Source organism: Hydra vulgaris, chromosome 08 (genome assembly GCF_038396675.1).
Source record: "Hydra vulgaris chromosome 08, alternate assembly HydraT2T_AEP".
In the NCBI taxonomy this organism is placed as follows: domain Eukaryota; kingdom Metazoa; phylum Cnidaria; class Hydrozoa; order Anthoathecata; family Hydridae; genus Hydra; species Hydra vulgaris.
Genome location: NC_088927.1, coordinates 51,229,761 through 51,252,693, shown reverse-complemented (window position 1 = coordinate 51,252,693; position 22,933 = coordinate 51,229,761). Strand labels below are relative to the sequence as shown.

At 28.7% G+C, this 22,933-nt stretch overlaps 1 protein-coding gene across 1 annotated transcript; it reads right to left on the bottom strand.

Moving 5' to 3' along the window:
• Positions 1-13,027: 13,027 nt before the first annotated feature.
• Positions 13,028-18,995, bottom strand: LOC136083413 (52 kDa repressor of the inhibitor of the protein kinase-like). Its single transcript, XM_065802810.1, has 5 exons — positions 18,009-18,995; positions 15,558-16,204; positions 14,946-15,298; positions 13,358-13,743; positions 13,028-13,141 (listed from the first exon to the last, which is right to left on the bottom strand). The coding sequence occupies exons 1-5, from the start codon at positions 18,993-18,995 to the stop codon at positions 13,028-13,030; spliced, it is 2,487 nt and encodes an 828-aa protein (XP_065658882.1).
• Positions 18,996-22,933: the final 3,938 nt, after the last annotated feature.

The following is a 22,933-nucleotide window of genomic DNA, read 5'->3' as shown; positions in this document are numbered from 1 at the left end:
CTTTGTTCTTTTGTTAGGTTGTCTGATAGTTTATGTTTTTGTCAAAAATTTTACAAACATTTTGGCGTATATTTTCTGCGTCAGCTTTTTTTTTTGTTTCTCTAAATTCAAGGCAAATGATTCAATCGGTGTTAATATCTCCGTAAAACGGTAGTTTTTTATTAGAAGGTGCAAAATTAGGGCCAAAATTTAAAAGTTTATTAGTGGGAACGTCTATTTGAACTTGAGTGAGGTTTAAAACTCCTGGTTTAGTTATTTTTAAAGACTTTTTTATATAGATTTTACTTTTATTTGTTTTTTGATAAAGGTTTTTGTATTTTTTTTTTAAATGAGTCTTTTTAATTTCGAAATGATGGTTTTTTGATTTTTCAGCTACATTTTCATTAATTTTGTAATGATTAGGTGTTAATAAACTTTTTAAATCTAAATTAATGTTTTTAATAAACTTCTTACTTGCAAAAAAATTTTGCTTCGTTTCGGGCACATGTTAATAACTTTCTTTGATATTCTAGAGGAATATTTGCAGCTTTTATTGTTTTAATTGGAGATTGAACTTTAAAAGATGACACAATTATATTATTAGAAATGCATCTCTGGAAAAATATAAATTAGTTTTTCGAAGTTGCATATTTAATCTTTTGCTCGTGTAGTTTTTTTGTTGTATCATAAGCCTTCTTGCTGTTAGAAGTAGTAATTAAGTGTTTAAGCGACATTTCTTGTAGTACGTAAAATTTATAATATAAAATTTAGCTTTTCATTTATATTTTGCATTATTTTGTTTTCCTTTTCTACTCGCTCGTTGTTTTGCTTGTGTATAGTTGCGATTTTTTTGTCAAAATCATCATCATGCTAGTTTAAGCTCAATTTTATCTCTTCGATCTCTTTTACTATAATCTTTATTTTGTTTGTATTTTCTTTAAAGTTTTCTTCTACTTCGTTATGTCTCTCGTTAATTATTTTTGTATTTGCGCTTAAGATATCTATAAATATTTGTTGTTGTTGTTTAAGCATTGTTTCCATTTCTATTCTATATTCTAAAAACATTTCCTTTAGCATTTTTTTAACTTCTACAAGCGCAACTAACATTTCAGATTTATCTTTTATTTTAATAATAATAAGTTTATCTTTTATTTTAATAATTTAAAACTACTTAAGTAGTAATTAATTGATAAATATTTGAAGAGCTGTTAAAAAGCAAGAAAAAAAAAATCATTAGTAACATAGATAACAATAAACCTAGGTTAGAAATCAAAAAATTACCGGGATAACAAAAAATTCATCATATCAATTCTTTCACTGGACGTAATGTCATTTTTCAAAAAAAGTTTTTTAAAAAAGTCTTCTGATTTTCAAATAAACTATATAAATGACATGCAAGCTCCCGGAACAATACCCCGATATCTAGAAACGACTATTAATGATTTGCACCTTTTTTGTACCCGGATAAAATAAAGCGTAAAAAGTTGGAACTTCTAAAAATATATTAAACAAAAGTGCTACTCAGTTCAATCTTTGTTTCAGGTATATTAAAAATGTTTAAAATAAAAAAAAACTTGTTTTATAATTATAAAATTATCAAATTTATTATATTATTAAGTTTGTACAGAGTCTCACACGTAACAAAACTTGTTACATACGTTACATTAAAGTTTATCATTTAATCTTATGAAGTTCAAATTATATAATATAAAACATAAAAATAAGTGATAAACTAAAGTTTACCATTAATTTTTATGAAGTTGAAATTATAAAATAAAAAAGTATTTTTATAAGCATCAGCGTGTTGCCTGTAAAAATAAAATAAAATTCATTAAATTAATCAGAGCCAATAAGCAGAAAATTTTATTCAAATTTTAAAATTCAAATTTACAGTTTTGTACGCGTCACACACGTAACGCCACTAATTAGTTCTTTTACTAATACGTGCAATAAACATATTAGAAACAATATTTTATATCAGACACATCTTCTACTATAATGATTGCAATATATATCTTGTTTATCTGTAATGAACTATCTTTTATAGGTACTTATTTTGAAAAATATTTGTACAAGAGTCGCATACGTAACATGAGAAACGCCCAAGATCAAATGACGATGTCGCTGTGTTTTTTTTTTTTCGTTTGAAAAAAAAATGAAATCAAAAATTTTTAAATGGTTTAGCTTTATTAAGATTAGAAAAAATCTTTTATTATAATGGATGTCTAAGAAATGTCTTTTTTTTTGTCTGACATATGAATAAAATGCTTTGGGATTTCGATATATAATTTTAGTAATTAGTTAAAGTTAAGTTTTATCCAGGCTGCAGTACTCATTTGTCAGATTAATAGCGTCGCATTAAAATTTGAAATCTTTTTATTTAAACTTTATAGACATTAGTTAACGAAAAATTTTAAAGCATTTTTTAACCAAAAAAACTCTAATCAGCATAAAAGACGCTGTAACTTACTTTAGTATTTCTATCAAGCAAAAAAAAAAAAAAAAAAACTAGGTAAACTTTATAAATTTAATGTCCTCAAAACCAAGAATTTAATTAGTATGAATTTATAATAAAATGACCTTAGATAGTTTTTCAAAAGTATTTTTGTACGGTTAGTCATAAACTTCAAATAAAAACTCTACTTTTAGAGAAATTTATGTATCTTGTACATAATATTAATATTTGTGTATAAAATACCTTATAACGTCACCATCCAGTAGGCACCATCTAGTGGACCTTACAAGGATGTCCAATTCCCACTAGGTAAAATGAACATGATAACTTTAATTAGATTCTGCAAAAAGATACAAAGATTAACATATTTTCAGATACGTAAATTTGACCACAAAACAATTAAAATTTAAGTCTTAGTTTTTTTGAATTTATGCTTTTATGTTTAATAATATTTATTGATGCATAAAAATAAAAAATAAAAAACATAAAAGAATTGTATAGGTTTTTGTTTCAAATAGATATAAACGTCACAGTTGTGTATTATTGAGTAATTTTGTATTCAAAGATATCAAATCCACACATATCCAACTCTAATCAAAGATATAAAATGCGCGGTATCAAATTCATATTATAGATATAAAGTTCACGGATATCCAACAAAATTGTGAATATTTATTTTGAAATTTTTAAAATTGAACATTGGACATTTTAAGCAACCTTACATAACATTTCGAAGATTTTTATTATTTTCTAAATAAAATGTAAAATATAAAATTTTATTTACATTTTAACTATTATTACATGTTATAACTAATACAATATTAATGAATATTAGATTATTTGCCAAGCAGACTTTTTGTCAAGCAGAATTTCTGTCACCTAAAGCTATATGTTTAAGTTAATATTAACTTGATTTTTTGTCCTCTTCTCTTTAAGCAAACCGGCATTTAATTTATAAATAAAAGTCTCTAACTATATATAATTATATAACTTAATTACTTAAGTATAGATTAGATCTATTTTATCTATTTTAAATAAAACTATTTTTAATTAAAGTCTTAAAAATTTAATGAATAATATCAAAAACACAAACGGGATTAACTTTTTTTATTTTGAGTTCTAACTATTATACAAAATTCAATAAAAACAGTTTGAATAATGTTTCAACACAATATACAAGCATGGGCGCTAAAAAAATGAAGGACTGCTACATTTTACATAGACACACAAACACGGGGGTAATTTTATTTTGATTAACAAGGCAGCTGAATAAATTTTTTAATCCTTTAACAGCCTCTTGATTATTTAAATTACTGTCGCTATTTTTTCAGCATTTTTTAAATGATCTCTAAATATCCTATGTTTTTGAAAAACTTCGTGTTTTTTAATAAAAAATAAAAAAAAATGGTTTTCACTATTTTCAACACTATTAAACACTATCAAATGTTATAATTCAAGTTTAAGAATATATAAGTAGGGGAGACCGGGACTAGTTGGCCGCAGGGGTAAGTTGACGAACTGCATTTATCTTCAGAGCCTTTCATCAGAAAGTGACAAAAATTACTCAGAAACTTCCTCATTGACCATTTCATCATTCACTGTAGTATTGTCAGGATTCGCGCATGCGCATGGGAGATATTGAGATTTATGCGTTTTTTGGACAAAAACGTAACTTTTAGAATATCGCTTCCTTTTTACTTTACAAAGAAAATATTTAGTCGTATGAAAAAAAAATTATTGTAAAAGTTCCAGTCACAATTGGTTTACTGTATCCAGTCAGACTTTTTTCAAAGCTGCCGTTTTTCAGGATCTATAGACTGTTTTTTAAAAAAAATGCGTTTGGAGTAAGTTGACAAATTTTTCAAGGGGTAAGTTGGCTCATAGCATTTACTATGGAAAAAAATATTTATTTTTATAAAATTATTTTTTTTTATTTTTTTTATTTTTTAACAATATTGAAAATATTTATTCTTACAAAAAAATTAAAAAAAAATTTTGTTTAGTTTTTTTTTCCACAGATAAAAAGTGGGTTACTGTTTGGCTTTTATACGGACTAATATTTGGTACCAGCTAAAAGTAATATTAAATTTTGGGATAAAATTGTTGCAAAAATTAATTTTAAAAAAATTTCTATTAATTTTGCACTTAATAGTGCATTAATAATCATTTTTATAGTTTGCGCAAATTTACCCCGTGGTGGGGTAAGTTAGCGCAATTTTTTTTTTTTTTGAGGGTCCGGAAAGGCCCCAAGAATTTTTTTTTGTAAATGAATGCAAATTTTATAAGATACCCTAATCCATACTCTTTAAGATTACACTTTAATATTTTTAAAAAAATGTACTGTTAGGGCTACAGAGCTCATAGAGTAAAAACCGAGCCAACTAGCCCTGGTCTCCCCTATACTATATAACCACAAAATGTTTAGAATATGTTCACTAATATTCACTTTTTGTATGATAATTTGCAAAACATGGAGCTGCAAAAAGTCATACATCACTTTCTACACATTCATACTATGAATCTTTTCCTGTTTTGTTTTTGTAACATACCACACACCTGCTCTGAGCATTAACTTTTTTTTCAGATGCTAGATTATATACTGGAAAATGTCGATCAAACAATCGTAAAAGGTTGTTTGCCATCAATCTAGTGTAAGACTTTTTCGAGTGTTGATAATATCTTTGATTTATTGGTGTGATTAACAGTATTCTAAAGTTTAAATGTATTATATTACGACCAATTTTATTACAAACTATTTGAGCATTAAAGGCTGCTTGGTTAATCAAAAATTAAAAACTTATAAGTAAAATTTTTTGTATCACTTCTTCACTCTTTTTCTTTCATCTTCATACAGTTTCATCATTAGGTCATTTATATCAACGCCACCCATATTTTAATTGTAATCATCAATAACTAAATAAACATGCTTTTCTTTTCCAGCTCTCAAAACATTTTTGGTCTTATCATTAACGCATGATACCTTTATACCTTTATACTTGTTTTTTCTTTCCATATAAAACCATGAGAACATTTTTTTCAACTTTGTTTTGATAGAGTTAGGTTAACCTTTGTGGTCTTTGCTAATTGTTTCTATGGTATCTGTAAATCTTAGCAATAAAACTGATGAAAGCTCATAAGAGAAATACCAGTTGTCAATATATAGTTTGTATCACAACCACTTGTTACCAGCACTTGCAAACAATGGATTTGTGGTATAATTTGTTTCATGCATGGGCTTCTAAAGTACTCCTTGATATAAAAAAATGGAAATATAGTGAATAATATCTGGAACTGTTACAGGCAACTTGCTTAATTATTTTTTGTGCTGTTTTTGTCACCGCATGTAAACGTGGCGATGCCAACAAAGGAATATTTTATTTATTTGATAGATCGCCGCCGGTGTTTTTTTTTTGTTATTTTAATTAAAACACTCAAGAATGCGAAAAATTAAAGAAGAGTTTGTATCTGCATAACACTTAGTTATGGATGGATTACACATTTTCTCATAACTCTAAATACTTCAATTTTTGCAAACGGATCGAATAATTAAAACCGAGTAAATTTATTGACACATTTCAATAAATTGCAATCTTCATTTTTGCACCAAAGTGGAGGTTTTATTCTCCTAGTGTTAAAACTATTATTAACTCCAAAATAAGATAGTCACTGTGTATCTTGTACTATCTTTCTGTTTAAGATATAAACAAATTATTCGAAAACTATTTTAAAATAAACTTTTAAAATAAATTTTTCCTACGCTAAAATGAACTTTTCTTAGGTTAAAGAAGAAGATTAATGGGTTAGGTTAAAAAAGAAGGGTAAGTAACTTTTCAAAGGCTAAAAAGAACTTTTCTTTATTAAAATTAACTTTTCTTAGGCTAACAAATAAACTTTTAAAATAAACTTTTCTTAGGATCACTTAGGATATGGATCTTTAGTAGAAAACATACAAAAAATGTTGTTTAAGTTTTTAATTAAAGTATTTAAATATTCTCTAAAATCCTTTAAAAAAACAAACATATTCTCTAAAAAACATCAATAAAACAAGAATATTTTTGCAAAAAGTTGTCCCCAAACACATCTTATTATGCTTGGTATGGTTTCAGCAGAGAAAGTGCCATATAACCTCTACAGGGCTTTGCATTAGAGCATATGGAAATCTTTATTGCCCACGCTATCCATATTTTGTTGCTACAGTCTTATAATACAGAGATGTGTACATACCATACAGTGATATGATACAATCATACAGTGTATGATTATGTAATTCAAAAATATGGATTGGAAAGGCAAAAACAAATTCAAAATATCAAAAATGTTCCTTTTACGTAGCACATGATATATTTAACTAAAAATTTATCTTTTTAAGATTATCTTTTTGTAAAATAATTGTTAAAGCCCAGTAGACAAAAATCCATGCTGCTACCTGCTAATGCAGCAAACAGATTTTACCATATGCTTGTTTTAAAAAATAAAACATATATTCAGCTAATAACATTTATTATAAAACTAAATGGAAACTTATAAAGCCAAAAAAGGTTTCAAATGGAAAAATTTTTGGTGATAACAATCCAAGAGTTTATATATATATATATATATATATATATATATATATATATATATATATATATATATATATATATATATATATATATACAGAGGCGTAGCAAGGGGGTCGCAGGTAGGGCAGTCACCTTGGGCGCCACTCTGGATGGGGCGCCACAAAGAGAAAAATATAATAAAAATTAATGAATTCACAACTCAGATCCAGAGCCAACAGTGACTAACAGTCAAACGACTACAAGATCCCACGATGAGCTTTAAAGATGAATAATCTGATATGAATATGGTGGAAAATTATTTCAAAGAATTTCCTGATCATTTGTGCCAAAATGCAATTGAGTATAACAAGGGCAGATATATGGAATGGGCAATTGAAGCTGAGAGGAGAGTCAGGCGACGGCGAATAATGTCAGGTGAAAGGGCTGGAGACAGTGGCCTCTCTGCTGAAGATGAAGTTAGCAGAGTTTTGAAAACGATATTGGAGACAATTAAATGATCTCAATGAAAAATTTGGATTCCTGCTCGATGTGAGAGTATTACTAAAGAGGGATGGTAATAAAAATCAAGAAAGTTTACTTTCATTTATTTTGTCAAACGGAAATGACATTTTTACAAACTTACGTATTGCATTACAAATCTTGCTCACAATTGCAGTGTCAATAGTCAGTTGCGGACGTTCCTTCAGCAACTTGAAGCTCATTCTTTCATATCTCTGAGCTTCAATGGGGCAACAACATCTTGTTGATTTGGAAATCCTTAGTGTCGAAAGAGAAACTCTAGAATCAACAGACTTAACTCTAGAATCAACAAACATAATAGATAAATTTGATTCAGTTAAAGCTAGAAAGATCAAGCAGTTTTAAAATGTATTCTACAAAATAGAGCGCTCAATATTCTTAACAAAAAAAAAAAAAAAAAAAAATTGATTTTCGACTACTTTATGTATGTATATATATATATATATATATATATATATATATATATATATATATATATATATATATATATATATATATATATATATATATATATATATATATATAATATATATATATATATATATATATATATATATTTATATACATATATATATATATATATATATATTATATATATATATATATATATATATATATATATATATATATATATATAAACACACATATACGTATACACACAAACACCAAAGATTTTCAAAATTTCTTGACTTTTGCACAACTTTTTGCTCAAGTTGTGCATTGAAACGTAATAGGGGAGAACTTGCACCCTTGATCCGTAAGCACCTTTGATCCTATAGCGTTATCTCCATACTTACATAACTTATTAAAGAGGGCTGATAACCAGCGTGTTATAAATATCTTAAAAAATAATTATGTTTTAGTTGGAGAGTAGACCCCTATTAAATTTATTTCTAGAGAGTTTGATTTTTACGACAAAAAGAATTTTTTTTACTTTTACAAGGAACGCCGCATTTTTAATATTATTTAGAGTTGAATAATTTTACTCATGTCATTTTGTAACTAAAATGTTCACTTCTATATATATATATATATATATATATATATATATATATATATAATATATATATATATATATATATATATATATATTGTTATATTAGATGCTTCCATAGCTTACTTAAAGCAACTATACAAGAGGTATAGTTTATACAATAACTATACAAGAAGAATAGTTTAGCTTTATTAATTTTTAAGTTTTTAAAAGATGCTCCAGAACAGCGAGCAAATACAATAAAATGCTCAGTAATCAGACAGAATAATGAAAGACAAGAAATGTTGTTAACATTAAAACAAAAGGTCAGATTAAAGGTTGACGCTAGATTATTAATGGAAACTAGAAAAAAAAAACAGGCACATTTAAAGTAGGGGTTCCAAAGATTTTAGGAAAAAGAACTAAACATAAATGGTAGATGAAGGTGGCAAAGATGTATGGTATTCAGGGCTCGTAGTAAGTGTTTTAGATGACAATCAACTTGATAAGGAATGCAAGTTTGAGATACTATATTATTTGAGGATAAATACAATATTGAGTTAGTCAAAGAGTGGAGGATGAAAAGTGCTGTGATAGAGGGAAAGGCTGATGGTTATGTGGCGGGCGAAGTTCGAAAAAAACAAAACTTTTGTTAAAATTGTTTTTGTTAATATTGTTTTTGACGCTACGTCATTTCAACTTCAATTTATTGCATTTATGTTTGTTATTATTATTATTATTCAGTTTAATGTCCTAATATTTGTAATCTGTTTGGATATCTGGAGCATTGTTTGTGCACTGATAATTCTTTATATGTATATTTGATTTCTGTTGGACCTCTGCAGCCATTGCAACATACTAGTAAGTCATGCTTTCTATTTTTGCGCTGATGTACCTGTCAATATATGTATCGTTGTGTTTAGGTATTTGTAAGTCATTATAATTATGCTTTTGTAGGTGCACCCACACGTCATAATAAGAATACCTGTCTTCTGTTCACCTCTGCATCGGTGTTGATCTACCAATATGTAATTATTTGTATGATTGTGTTTACGCACCCGTAAGTCACTATCTGTGTGTTTGTGTTTATGTACCAGTTAGTCATTATGTGTATGTTTGTGTTCTGTTGGACCTCTGGAACGGTGTTGACGCACCCATAAGTCACTATATGTATGTTTGTGTTTATGTATTAGTTAGCCATTATGTGTATTTTTGTGTTCTTTTGGACCTCTGGAGCAGTGTTGACGCACTCGTAAGTCACTATATGTATGTTCATGTTTATGTACCTGTCAGTCATTATGTGTATGTTTGTGTTCTATTGAACCTCTGGAGCGTTATTTAGTTACAGGTGAGTCCTGCGAATTTTTGTGTTGATGTACCTGTGAGTCATTATATATACACTTGTCTTCTGCTGGAACTGTGAGCGTAATTTTATGTTATAAAACTGGTCATTATATGTAAATTTCTGTTTATGTACCTGTAAGTCATTATTTATATGTCTGTGTTCTGTTGGACCTCTGGCACAGCGTTTATGCACGAGTAAGTCATACGTATATTTATGTTATGTTAAAGAAAAAAAAAGTTTTTAGACCGTGAAGGAACATATACAGTAAAAAGATGCTGAATGATTAGTCACACAAATAAGAATTTTGGACCACTTAGGGACAGTCACAGAAAAAGGACAAGATTTATTTGAATGATAAGTAATACGAGAAGTAATACGCTAGCTCTATAGCGTACAACTTAGGCTAGCTCCTTTAAGGAGGTAGCGTAAGAAATACGCTAGCTCCTTAAAACAGAACCCTTTACCAGGTCTATAAGCATGAAGTGAGCGTCAAGTTACAAATGAATCGATAGAGAACATTTGTTGTGAATGGGCCTTAATTTTTTTTTAAATTTTGTTGCTATGACGTCTGTCAAACATATTTAGTAAAAATCAAGTCATTGTATTAACAACATCATATTTTTTAATCGTGTTAAAAATGTCGAACTTTGTACCAGAAATTGATGATTTGCGGAAGGCACTAATTTTTAGTTTTCATTTGAAGAAAAGTGCTGCAGAATCGCATCGAATGCTTGTCGAAGCTAATGGTGATCATGCTCTATCGGAAGCAACATGCAAAAGATGGTTTCAACGATTCAGAGATAATCATTTTGATGTGCGAAATGAAGAACGTGGAAGACCACCAAAAAAGTTTGAAGACACAGAATTACAAGCAATACTGGATGAAAATGATACTTTAAGTTAAAAAAAAATGGCATAAATGTTAAATGTTTCACAAACAGCAAAATCTGACCGTTTAAAAGCTATGGGAAAGATCTAAAAGTGCGGGAAATGGGTGCCACATGAATTGAATGACAGGCAGATGAAAAAGCGAAAAACCACATGTGAAATGTTGCTGTTACAACACGAAAGAAAGTCAGTATTGCATCGAATTGTGACTGGTGATGAAAAATGGATTTATTTTAAGAATCCCAAACGCAAAAGATCATGGGTTAATCCAGGAGAAGCATCAACATCGACTGCAAAGCCTGATCGGTTCGGAAAAAAGACAATGCTCTGCGTTTTGTGGGACCAGAAGGGAGTGGTGTATCCTGAACTTCTAAAACCTGGCAAAACTGTTGATACGCAACGCTACCAATAAAAAATGATCAATTTGAACCATACATTGATCGAAAAACAACCAGAATGGGCACGGAAAGGTAATTTTGTTGCATGATAATGCTCCAAGTTATAAAGCAAAAGCGGTCAAGGAAAAATTAACATCACTTGGCTGGAAAGAGTTACCTTACCCGCCGTAATCACCAGACTTGGCTCCTCCCGACTATCATTTGTTTTAATCGATTGGACACGCATTGAATGAGCAACACTTCAATTCCTACGAAGAAGTCGAAAAATGGGTCTCCGAATGGTTTGTCTAAAAAAAAAATCAGTTTTATTGGCATGGTATCCACAAATTGCCAGAAAGGTGATCAAAATGTGTAAAAAGCAATGGCAAATACTTTGAATAAAATATTTTTTACTTTTCCATTAGAAAATAGTGCCTTATTAAAAAAAAAAACGCTTATTTCATACTTATAGATCTGGTATAGTATTTGATCACCACTAGCTTCGACAAGCATTCGATGCGATTCTGCAGCACTTTTCTTCAAATGAAAACTAAAAATTAGTGCCTTCCGCAAATCATCAATTTCTGGTACAAAGTTCGACATTTTTAACACGATTAAAAAATATGATGTTGTTAATACAATGACTTGATTTTTACTAAATATGTTTGACAGACGTCATAGCAACAAAATTTAAAAAAAAATTAAGGCCCATTCACAACAAATGTTCTCTATCGATTCATTTGTAACTTGACGCTCACTTCATGCTTATAGACCTGGTAAAGGGTTCTGTTTTAAGGAGCTAGCGTATTTCTTACGCTACCTCCTTAAAGGAGCTAGCCTAAGTTGTACGCTATAGAGCTAGCGTATTACTTCTCGTATTACTTATCATTCAAATAAATCTTGTCCTTTTTCTGTGACTGTCCCTAAGTGGTCCAAAATTCTTATTTGTGTGACTAATCATTCAGCATCTTTTTACTGTATATGTTCCTTCACGGTCTAAAAACTTTTTTTTTCTTTAACATAACATAAATATACGTATGACTTACTCGTGCATAAACGCTGTGCCAGAGGTCCAACAGAACACAGACATATAAATAATGACTTACAGGTACATAAACAGAAATTTACATATAATGACCAGTTTTATAACATAAAATTACGCTCACAGTTCCAGCAGAAGACAAGTGTATATATAATGACTCACAGGTACATCAACACAAAAATTCGCAGGACTCACCTGTAACTAAATAACGCTCCAGAGGTTCAATAGAACACAAACATACACATAATGACTGACAGGTACATAAACATGAACATACATATAGTGACTTACGAGTGCGTCAACACTGCTCCAGAGGTCCAAAAGAACACAAAAATACACATAATGGCTAACTAATACATAAACACAAACATACATATAGTGACTTATGGGTGCGTCAACACCGTTCCAGAGGTCCAACAGAACACAAACATACACATAATGACTAACTGGTACATAAACACAAACACACAGATAGTGACTTACGGGTGCGTAAACACAATCATACAAATAATTACATATTGGTAGATCAACACCGATGCAGAGGTGAACAGAAGACAGGTATTCTTATTATGACGTGTGGGTGCACCTACAAAAGCATAATTATAATGACTTACAAATACCTAAACACAACGATACATATATTGACAGGTACATCAGCGCAAAAATAGAAAGCATGACTTACTAGTATGTTGCAATGGCTGCAGAGGTCCAACAGAAATCAAATATACATATAAAGAATTATCAGTGCACAAACAATGCTCCAGATATCCAAACAGATTACAAATATTAGGACATTAAACTGAATAATAATAATAATAACAAACATAAATGCAATAAATTGAAGTTGAAATGACGTAGCGTCAAAAACAATATTAACAAAAACAATTTTAACAAAAGTTTTGTTTTTTTCGAACTTCGCCCGCCACATAACCATCAGCCTTTCCCTCTATCACAGCACTTTTCATCCTCCACTCTTTGACTAACTCAATATTGTATTTATCCTCAAATAATATAGTATCTCAAACTTGCATTCCTTATCAAGTTGATTGTCATCTAAAACACTTACTACGAGCCCTGAATACCATACATCTTTGCCACCTTCATCTACCATTTATGTTTAGTTCTTTTTCCTAAAATCTTTGGAACCCCTACTTTAAATGTGCCTGTTTTTTTTTTCTAGTTTCCATTAATAATCTAGCGTCAACCTTTAATCTGACCTTTTGTTTTAATGTTAACAACATTTCTTGTCTTTCATTATTCTGTCTGATTACTGAGCATTTTATTGTATTTGCTCGCTGTTCTGGAGCATCTTTTAAAAACTTAAAAATTAATAGCAGGTTTGTTTTTAATGCCTCTATACCAAATTTTTTGTAATTTTCATCTTTTACCTTTTCTCCAAACTGTAACAACTTTTCTGGAAATTTTTGCTGTCGTACTTTATTTCGAAATTTAATTTGTCTTTGTAGCTTCACTACAATTTCATTTTCGGTATTTAAAATTTGCTCCAAATCCTCTTTACACAAAATTAAACCACCATCCTTCCCAATTTCTGTTGTCAAAAACTCTTTTTTTTCGCTTGCCTTTTGTTCCTTTATTTCCTTTTCTAAGTTGATTTTGTGCTGCTATATATTTGCTTTTTTTTCTCTGTACTTTCTGATATATCCTTTTTTATTTCGCTTTGCAAGTAAAATTAGCCTTGCAATTTCTTTCTAGGATTTTCAAACAAAATAATTGAACATTTGTGACCAAACGGTATTTAAAAAAAAAATTTGACCCTCCCAGGGGCGGATCCAGGAAATTTTTTGGGTACATCTGATTTTTCCACGAGCAATTTTTCTCCCCCCCCCCCCCACAATTCCGGAGTTGGAGGGGAAGGATTAATACACCATATATAAACACAGGGCCATTCCGAAAAGATCTTCAAGGAGGAGGAGAGGGGGGAGGAAATAACTTTTTAAAAAAAAAAAGTCATCGTTTACTGACGTTTGCTGACTATAGTTAAAAACTTGCCTAATACAAGTCTAAATTTGCCGACTAATTTTTCAGTAAAGTTTTTGTAGGGAGTGGGGGGTTAGACACCGCTCTTCCCTTGTGACAACTCTGTATTTATAAAAAAAATACGCAAGGATATTACTAGGACATCTTACCATAGTAAAATCGTATATTTACATAAAATTTAGAAATTTATTTATGTTGACAAGTTAGATTTATTTATACTCACAAATTAGCTTAATATTTTCACATTCCATTTTTAAATCATAATCTTACACATTTTACACATCTTATATTTTTATCGTAAATAATTATATATTATGTTTATATTGTAACAAACATAAAAAATATAAATATAACAAAATAATTACTTATTATAATAATAAATATTGAATTTTATATAAAGAAATTTGATGCAGCAATCTTAGTTTTACATTTTGCATAGCAAAAGTAAGTTTTAAAATCTTTATTCTATTTAAACTTGCATAATACATAAAACTTCAAAAAATAAAAACGTTTACACTATAATTATTACAACATAGCATTTACAAAGAATGATAACAGCAACAACGATATATCTGAAACCAACGTATGTAACGCGATGTATGCTAATAATTTCTTTATGGCAAATAATGTTTTAAAAAGATTTGTGGCTATGAAAATAGCCGTTTTTTTTTACCAGTCGCAAATAAAGATGGCTTTTTTTGTTCTGTTTTTATTTTTAGTAATTTGTATTTTTTTAAACTTTATATTTTTAAATTTTTTTTAAATATATTTTATATTTATTTCAATTTTATATAAAAGTTAATCTACGATTAATAGTAGCAAACTTATCAATGACTTTTTTTATATCTATAACTATCTCTGTGTGAATATTCATTAATGCTAAACCATTTAGGCGGTCCTGAACCATAGTGCTTCGCATGTAATTTTTTAGGCGCCGAAGCGAAGAAAATGACCGCTCACACTCACATGAAGTTAATGGAAAGGTAGCAATTAACTTTAGACAAACTTTTATGTTTTCAAAACCAGGAAAATTTATCGCTTTTAAAGTCTCAGAAATATTAGAAGAGATATCTCCTTTAAAATTTAACCAGAAGGCTTCCCGTAAATCAAGCTCACCAGACAAAGCAAGCGGATTCGGTAAATCTGTTTCATAAAAGTCACTGAAAGATATGATGGAGTCTTTCAACTGGTGTCACGAGAACATTGTACTACTGAAATCATTTTTCAAGGAACTAGCACAAGTGCTTTATAACATTTTAAAGTAGTACCAGGTTGAACCACGAATAATAACTAAAAAATAAAAAACACAAAAAAAATGAGTAGCCTCCTCGACTATAGTGGCCCCCTTCGGGCCTTGGGGAGGTGAATAATCTAAAAAAAAAAAAAAAAAAAAAAAAAAAAAAAAAAGTATCATCAAACCTTGTGTCTAGTTCAACACTGAGATGGTCTAACAAAGGAATCGTGATAACAAACTTAAAATAATCAGAAATAGATTCAGAAGGTGTATTATCTCTGTTTTTGGAAATAAAAGAAGTTCTTGGCTTTGTTTCGGCTACATTAATATTTTGTGCAATTTTTAAAACCTGTTCATAACACATTTGATAGTGCTGATCAACTACATTTCTAAGTGAAGATACACCATCTTTCAACGCCTGAATAAGATTTAAACCATCATAAATATCATTACTCTTTGACTGCAACATTCGCGTTATGGGAAGAGTTAAGTCAAACACATTTCTTGTTATGCACATAGCAACAATAAAATCAAAACCTGTAATTAGTTTCAGAAGAGACGATGCACTTGAAGATGTTGAGTTATTAAAACTCTTACTGACATTTAAAGACATTTCTTCAAGACAAGAGATCAAACGAATTAAAAGTTCTTGAAAAGTGTCTAATCCATTTAATTTTTCCACCCAACGTGTCCTGCAAACATCTTTTAACTTTTTTTTAACAGCCGATGGAACAGTACTTTCGATATGCTCCTCTAACTTTTGTTGTCTCGTAGGTGAAAGATTAAAAAAATATGATACTTCTTTAACATGTGTCAGAAGATTCTTAACATACTTATAAAAAATAACATACTTATAAAAAAACTTGAATATTATGGAGTAAAAAATAATAACTTACTTTGGTTCAAAAGCTATTTGACCAATAGAATGCAATTCATCCAATATGCGCAAAAACAAACAATTCCATATGCTGTAACTTGTGGTGTCCCCCAGGGCTCTATTTTAGGACCCTTATTATTCTTAGTATATATAAATGATTTAAATCTAGCAACACACTTCTTAAACTGTATTTTTTTTTGCAGATGACTCCAATCTTTTTTATTCTCACAGAGATATTATACACTTTTTGAAACAGCTAACGAAGAGTTGGGTATAGTTAATGAATGGTTTATAAGTAATAAACTGTCTCTAAATGTGGAGAAAACCAAATATATTTTATTTCATAAAGTAAATAAATTAGAAAATATTCCAATTAAACTCCCAAATCTAATAATCAATAACGCTAACATTAAAAGAGAAACTTCAGTTAACTTTTTGGGCGTAATATTAGATGAACATTTACGTTGGAGTGATCATATAAAAAGCATTGAGAAAAAGTTATCAAAAAATATTGCTATGATATATAGGGCTAAACCATTTCTAAATAATAAATCTTTAAAAAGTTTATATTTTTCTTTCATTCATTGTCATTTGATTTATTGTAATATTGCATGGGCAAGTACATATCATACAAAATTAAAAAAATTGTACAGTAAACAAAAACATGACTGCAGAATATTATTTGGAGCTGATAAAATTGTACCATGCGAGCCTCTTCTGCGTATACTGGGCGCGTTAAATGTTTATAAAATAAACTTACATCAAGTTTTAATCTTTATGTATAAAACAAAGATGGGACTATCTCCTAAAATATTTCAGTTCTATTTTGAAAAAGTAGAGCATAAATATCCGACAAAATTTTCAAATAATAACTACATTGTCCCTAAATATAATTCAAAACAAATTACATATTCAATTCAATATCGTGGACCCTATTTGTGGAAAAAGTTTCCTAATATTGCAAATACGGAAAAATTAGTATACATCAGTTTAAAAAAGAATCGACACAGGTGTTATTACATATGGATTTTAATATATCCGATTTTAAATGCCTCTTTTAAACTAAAAATCAATTATATAAAATATGTATCAGAATTTATCAATTTATCAATTTTTGTTTGTTAGTTTTTTCATTATTTGAGTTATGGTGTTTCCTCTAATCTTAAAAGTTATTGGTGAAATCTTAGTTTTTCAACATTTTACTTAACTATTAATGAGTTGTTATTTATTTTACTTTTAATTAAATTGGTTAGAAATATACATACATAAAACGGTTTTTTTTAAATTAGGTACTCTTTTATTTTGAATTTTTTGTTCTTTATTTAAATATTACTTTATTACAAATTGTTAAAAATTTATTTTCATATTCTTCAACAAATACTTTGTATTATATACGTATATAGTGTGGCTCTTGAAAACACGTGCTCTTTAATTAATTAATTTATTTTTTGTTTTTCTTTTTTACTTTTCCTTCAGTTTTTCTTGTTTACTTGATTATTACTCTTAGCATGAATATTGTTCTTGAAGTATTTCTTAAACTAATTGTTACTTATTTTTACATTTATAATTTTTAATAAATAGTTTGTAAATTATAAATATATTATCCGGCTATTGTAAATACGTTCGATTGGGGCTCGGTGATAAGACAAAATAATGTCTTTTACTTGCCCTGCCAGTTTTATTTTATTTATAAACCTTGTAAATTGTAAAAGTTATTAAACGGCGAAATAAATAAATAAAAAAAAAAAACATATTGTACGTTGCACGAGGCACAAATAGCTAAATTTAGCCTATGGCTATAGCAATGAACAAATGAAGCTTTTTCATTTAGATTTAAAATGCGAGAGGACAATCCTTTGGTATGACTAGCCATTGCTCCAGCACCATCATATGACTGTCCTTGGCAATTCATGATATCTAAAGAAAAATCTGAAATACTTTTTAACAAAATATCAAATAATCCTTTACCAGTAACACCATTTGTGCAATGTAAAAAACTGATAAATTTTTCTCTTATATTAAACTTCGAATCAACAAATCGTATAACTAATGATAGCTGTTCTTTATTTGAACTGTCAGAAGCTTCATTAGCAATAATAGAAAAATATTTAGAATTTTTAATTTCTGCTATTATTGTGTCAGTAATAACTTCTCCACAACACCTTACAAACTGATTTTGTGATGTCTTAGATATATAAGATGCATTTCGTTGATGATATTTAAGATGATCTTCAAGAACTTTATCACCAGCTTTAACACGAAAATGTAACAATTCAATAAAATTACCTACAGTATGATTAGAAAACTCACCATTTTCAGGATGAAACTCCGAATTATCTCTATGGCCTCGTAAAGAAAGACCAAAACGTCCACAGAGAATATTTGTTTCAATAATAGGTTGTAATAACTGTCGGTTTTTAGAAATCTGTGATTGAACTATTGAGAACATTTGAGATGTAATATCTATTGATTCTGTTTTACAAGACCAACTGGACGACATTGAAAATAAAACTTCAGCAGTTTTTACATGTAAGCTTTTATTTCTGCAGACAGACCTATCATTGGTTTTGTCAAATGCATGTATCTGAAAGTAACGAGAAGCTTCATTCCAGCGATCAAAAGGCTTACTAAATAATCTTTCGACTAAACTACATTCAGATGGAAAATTGCACCCAAAAAGTACACATGGCAAACAGAAGGCTCCATCAAATATTTTCGAATATGTGAGCGATGGAAATTTTTCCATCCACTTAAATTGAAAACTTGGCCCATTCAGATTTTTAGGAAAAGAATATGTTTTACAAGGTACAAAAACAGATTTAACTAAATGTTGATGTTCAGAATTACTTAAGGTTTTTGTAACATTTGAATAACTAGTATAGTTAGAAACCAAATAACCAATTTCATAATTATTGGACGGTAAAGAAAATGATTCACAACATGTAATTTTACAAAATTTTGATTATGATAATGGTGGTTGAGTAGAGACTTCCATTGGTTTCCTTTTTATATTATCCAATAAAAGACTACTATCTTGATGTTTGGCCTCGAAATAAAATTTTATTTTAGTCTGCAACATTTTGGTGCTTTCATTTGAAATTTTTCGTTTTAAGTTTTTTTTTAATTATCACAGGGGTATAATGGTTGTGTTAAAAAGGAGCAGAAAAATCATATAAAACACCTTTATAACAAAAAAGGAGATAAAAAGACTCAATATTGTTTAAAGAGGTTATACGAGGTACAATAGTAGAGCTGAATAAAGTTTTAAACTTATGTAGATCAAAATCTGGATATAAACATTCTATTTTCTTATTGCAAACACTTGATAATGCAAGAATACAAAGGAAAGAAGACCAGTTTTCATTGTTACAATTATTAATAGCTTCTTCTTGAACTAAATCAATACTTTTTTTTCCTGAATCCAAAGAATTTAGTGATACTGATAAAGGAAGAATGTTATCAAAGCATAGAAAAGAGCTAGTATTATTAACAAAAGCATTATGAAAAGTTGGATGATTAGAATAAAATTCGGCATTTAAGAATAATTCAATTGAGGTCTGTAATCTTAAATCATTAGCCATACAGTTATTTCCAGTTAGACACAAGGAGATAGAACTGTACAGACAGTTTCCAGTTGATTGAGACCTGAGATATACATAAAATATAATAACTAATGTATTTATATGAAATATTTATAAATATTTTTAGCTAGCTAGCAGTCAATATAACATTACAATTAACCAAATAGTTATTTAGAAAATTATGGAACCTGAACAAACATCTTTACCTTAAAACAACAAAATTGCCATTATGTTTTTCTTTAAAACTTTTTGGAAGATAGATTTCAAAAATTTTAAGAGTTTTTTCTGCTTTGCAAGAGTCGAAAATAATAATATCTTTACAAGAACTAATATTTTTTTCTAACATATCTTTCAAAGAAATCAATTTTGTTTAATCATTTTGTAACATAATGTTTTTAATTTCTTGATTGATTGACATTTTAAATTAATACTCGGACAGACAAATTAATGCTTGAACATTTAAAATTAAACAAATTTTGAATATTTTGAATTATTCGTATGTATATTAGGGTACGTCCGACAGTGTTTTTTTTTATAAAAAAAAACAGAATATTTAAAAAATAAATAATGAAAACTAAATTAAATATAAAGATAAATATCATAATGAAATAATACTGGGTACGTCTATTGATGTATTTTATCACTTATAGAATATTATTATTATTTTTACCTCCTGATGATTGCAAAAAATATGTTTCGTCAAAAATTTATTAAGGGTGTTATGCATTAGGTACGTCCAAAAATTGTTATAAGTAAAGAAAATTTTCAATTATTTTTTTAACAAGCTAAATAAAAATTTAAAAAGATTTTTAATTATGTATTAAAATAAAATTGGGTACGTCTATTGATCTGTTTAGGTAAATATTATTTATCAAGAATTGCTTAAACCTCCGGTTAAGATACTTTTATATACGTTTTAAAAATCGCTTTAAAAAAGAACCATTGGTATTTTTATTTTACAATTGCCCGTAAATTTAAAACGCAAGCGTAGTACTTAAATCTTATTGAGTTGACAGTTCAGTAAAAAAGTTATATACTTTTTTAAAATTCAATTAATAATCGAATATAGTATAATTTATATTTTTGATATTTTTGGGTACGTCTTAAGACGTATTAGACGTACCCTAGATCCGCCCCTGGGCCTTCCTCTTCAAAAATACAAAAAAGAGGTCCTAATATCAGTTTATTAAAAATTCACAGAGCTCTGGTTGAAGCATAAAAAATTATGTTGTCAATATCATACCTATTTGATTCATGGAGGAAATTTGAACCATCAAAATTAAAAACAAATTCTTTAAGATGATCTCTATGAAAATACGTTGCTTCACCAAGTAAAAATATAATGTTAAATCGATGATGCAGAAATGAAACCATAAAATTTTTGAAAACTTTTTACGCAAAAATGCCCTCCATTCATCAGATTTCCCGTTCTGTTGATCACCATGTCTATAGCTTGTAAGTTTTGAAAGTTCATACAAAATATCAAAGGTACATGAGTTTTGAGAATTTTTAAAACCACCATGAATTTTACTTTCCTGCTCAACCACTTTTTCCCATTCTATGATTGCTTTTTCTGCGTATATTCCTAAATTATGGAAAACATGTTAGCCACGGAAAACATGATGCATTTGAGAAGTTTTTAATTTTTCATTTAAAGGAAGCCGATCATACTTTTCATAAAAAAAAAGGCAAAATTGCTTCTCTCCAATGTTTAAATTGGCTAAAAAAACTTGAATTAACTATAGCGCGATCTTTCATCAAAGACTTGATCAAAAAAACAAACTTCTGAAGATCATCCTCATAGTTTTCATTTTCAGGAGAAAATATTTGAGATATATCCGTGAAAAATTTTTTTAGCTCTCCAAAATGAGATTGTGCCTCGCCTGAAAACATATCTTCTATCCCAAACGTGTAGCTTTGAGATGATGTTGTGACTTGAAAACTACCGACCTCTCTAAAATTATACTTTGTGCCATCTGTTTGAAGGACATTGTGTGTACTATTCAACATAGCCTGTCTATCCTGAGTTTTTGATAAAAGCTTCATTCCAATAAAAAATTCAGGAGCCAAAGATTTTTTTGGAAGTGTGCCACATGAAATTCCACCCATTTTTTGTAGTGCAGTTCTGATAACAGATCCAACATTATCAACAGAAGCATTTTTACTTAAAAGGTCATAATATACAGAGTGAATTTCATCATTATATCTACCTCCTTCAAAAACATCAATTAAATTTTTTTCAAAAAAGTTATTTTTTTCCTTTACCTCATTCAGTCGAATCATTCGTTTCATCAGATTTTTTTAAAACAGTGTTTTCAATTTTTTTCTTTAAATACCATGCCTTTTGTCGATCTGATTGTGAACGCTGTCTAGCGAAATCAATTTTTTTTCCAGTCCAAAATTTTTTGCAACAATTGGTTAATCCTACAATCCTTTCTAACTTCTCTTTAGTTGACATTTCTGACATTATATTTTGACAAGATTGCTTGATATTTTCTTTTATATTTATTACATCTTCTACTAATTTGTCTATTTTATAATTTAAGGTGATTAATTCTCCGTTTGTATTTTTTTATTTGATAGGTCATATCACCAGTCGATATAGGTAGCTTTTTTATCCAAATTGGAAACTGGGAGATTCTCTTCATTAACTTTCGTTTCAAGAAGAAAATTTTCAGAACCATTTCCTAAAGGAGTGTATACACTAGAATTTGGGGTAACAAAACACGAAAAATCACCATTAGCAATTTGCAAGTTTAAATCAGAAGATACAACAACAGTAATTTGATTTGAAACAATTTCACTATTGTGGATAGAAATAGGGGTAGAACAAGCATCAGAAGGTGACAAACCAACAACATCTGGAAAAGCACCAATAAAAGACAAAGAAAAGAGCTTAAAAGATACTTTGTTAAATCAAAATTTTTGGCGCGATTTAATTTTGCAATTAAATCTTTTGACTTTTAAAGGCACTTGATCAGCATAACTCTAGATATAGGATATTTAAACAAGAATGTAAAAAATATCGAAAGATGCGGCAATGTCAAGTTAAGTTTATCTTATTCTTTACAAATTGGCAATTGGTTAAAACCAAATCTGGATT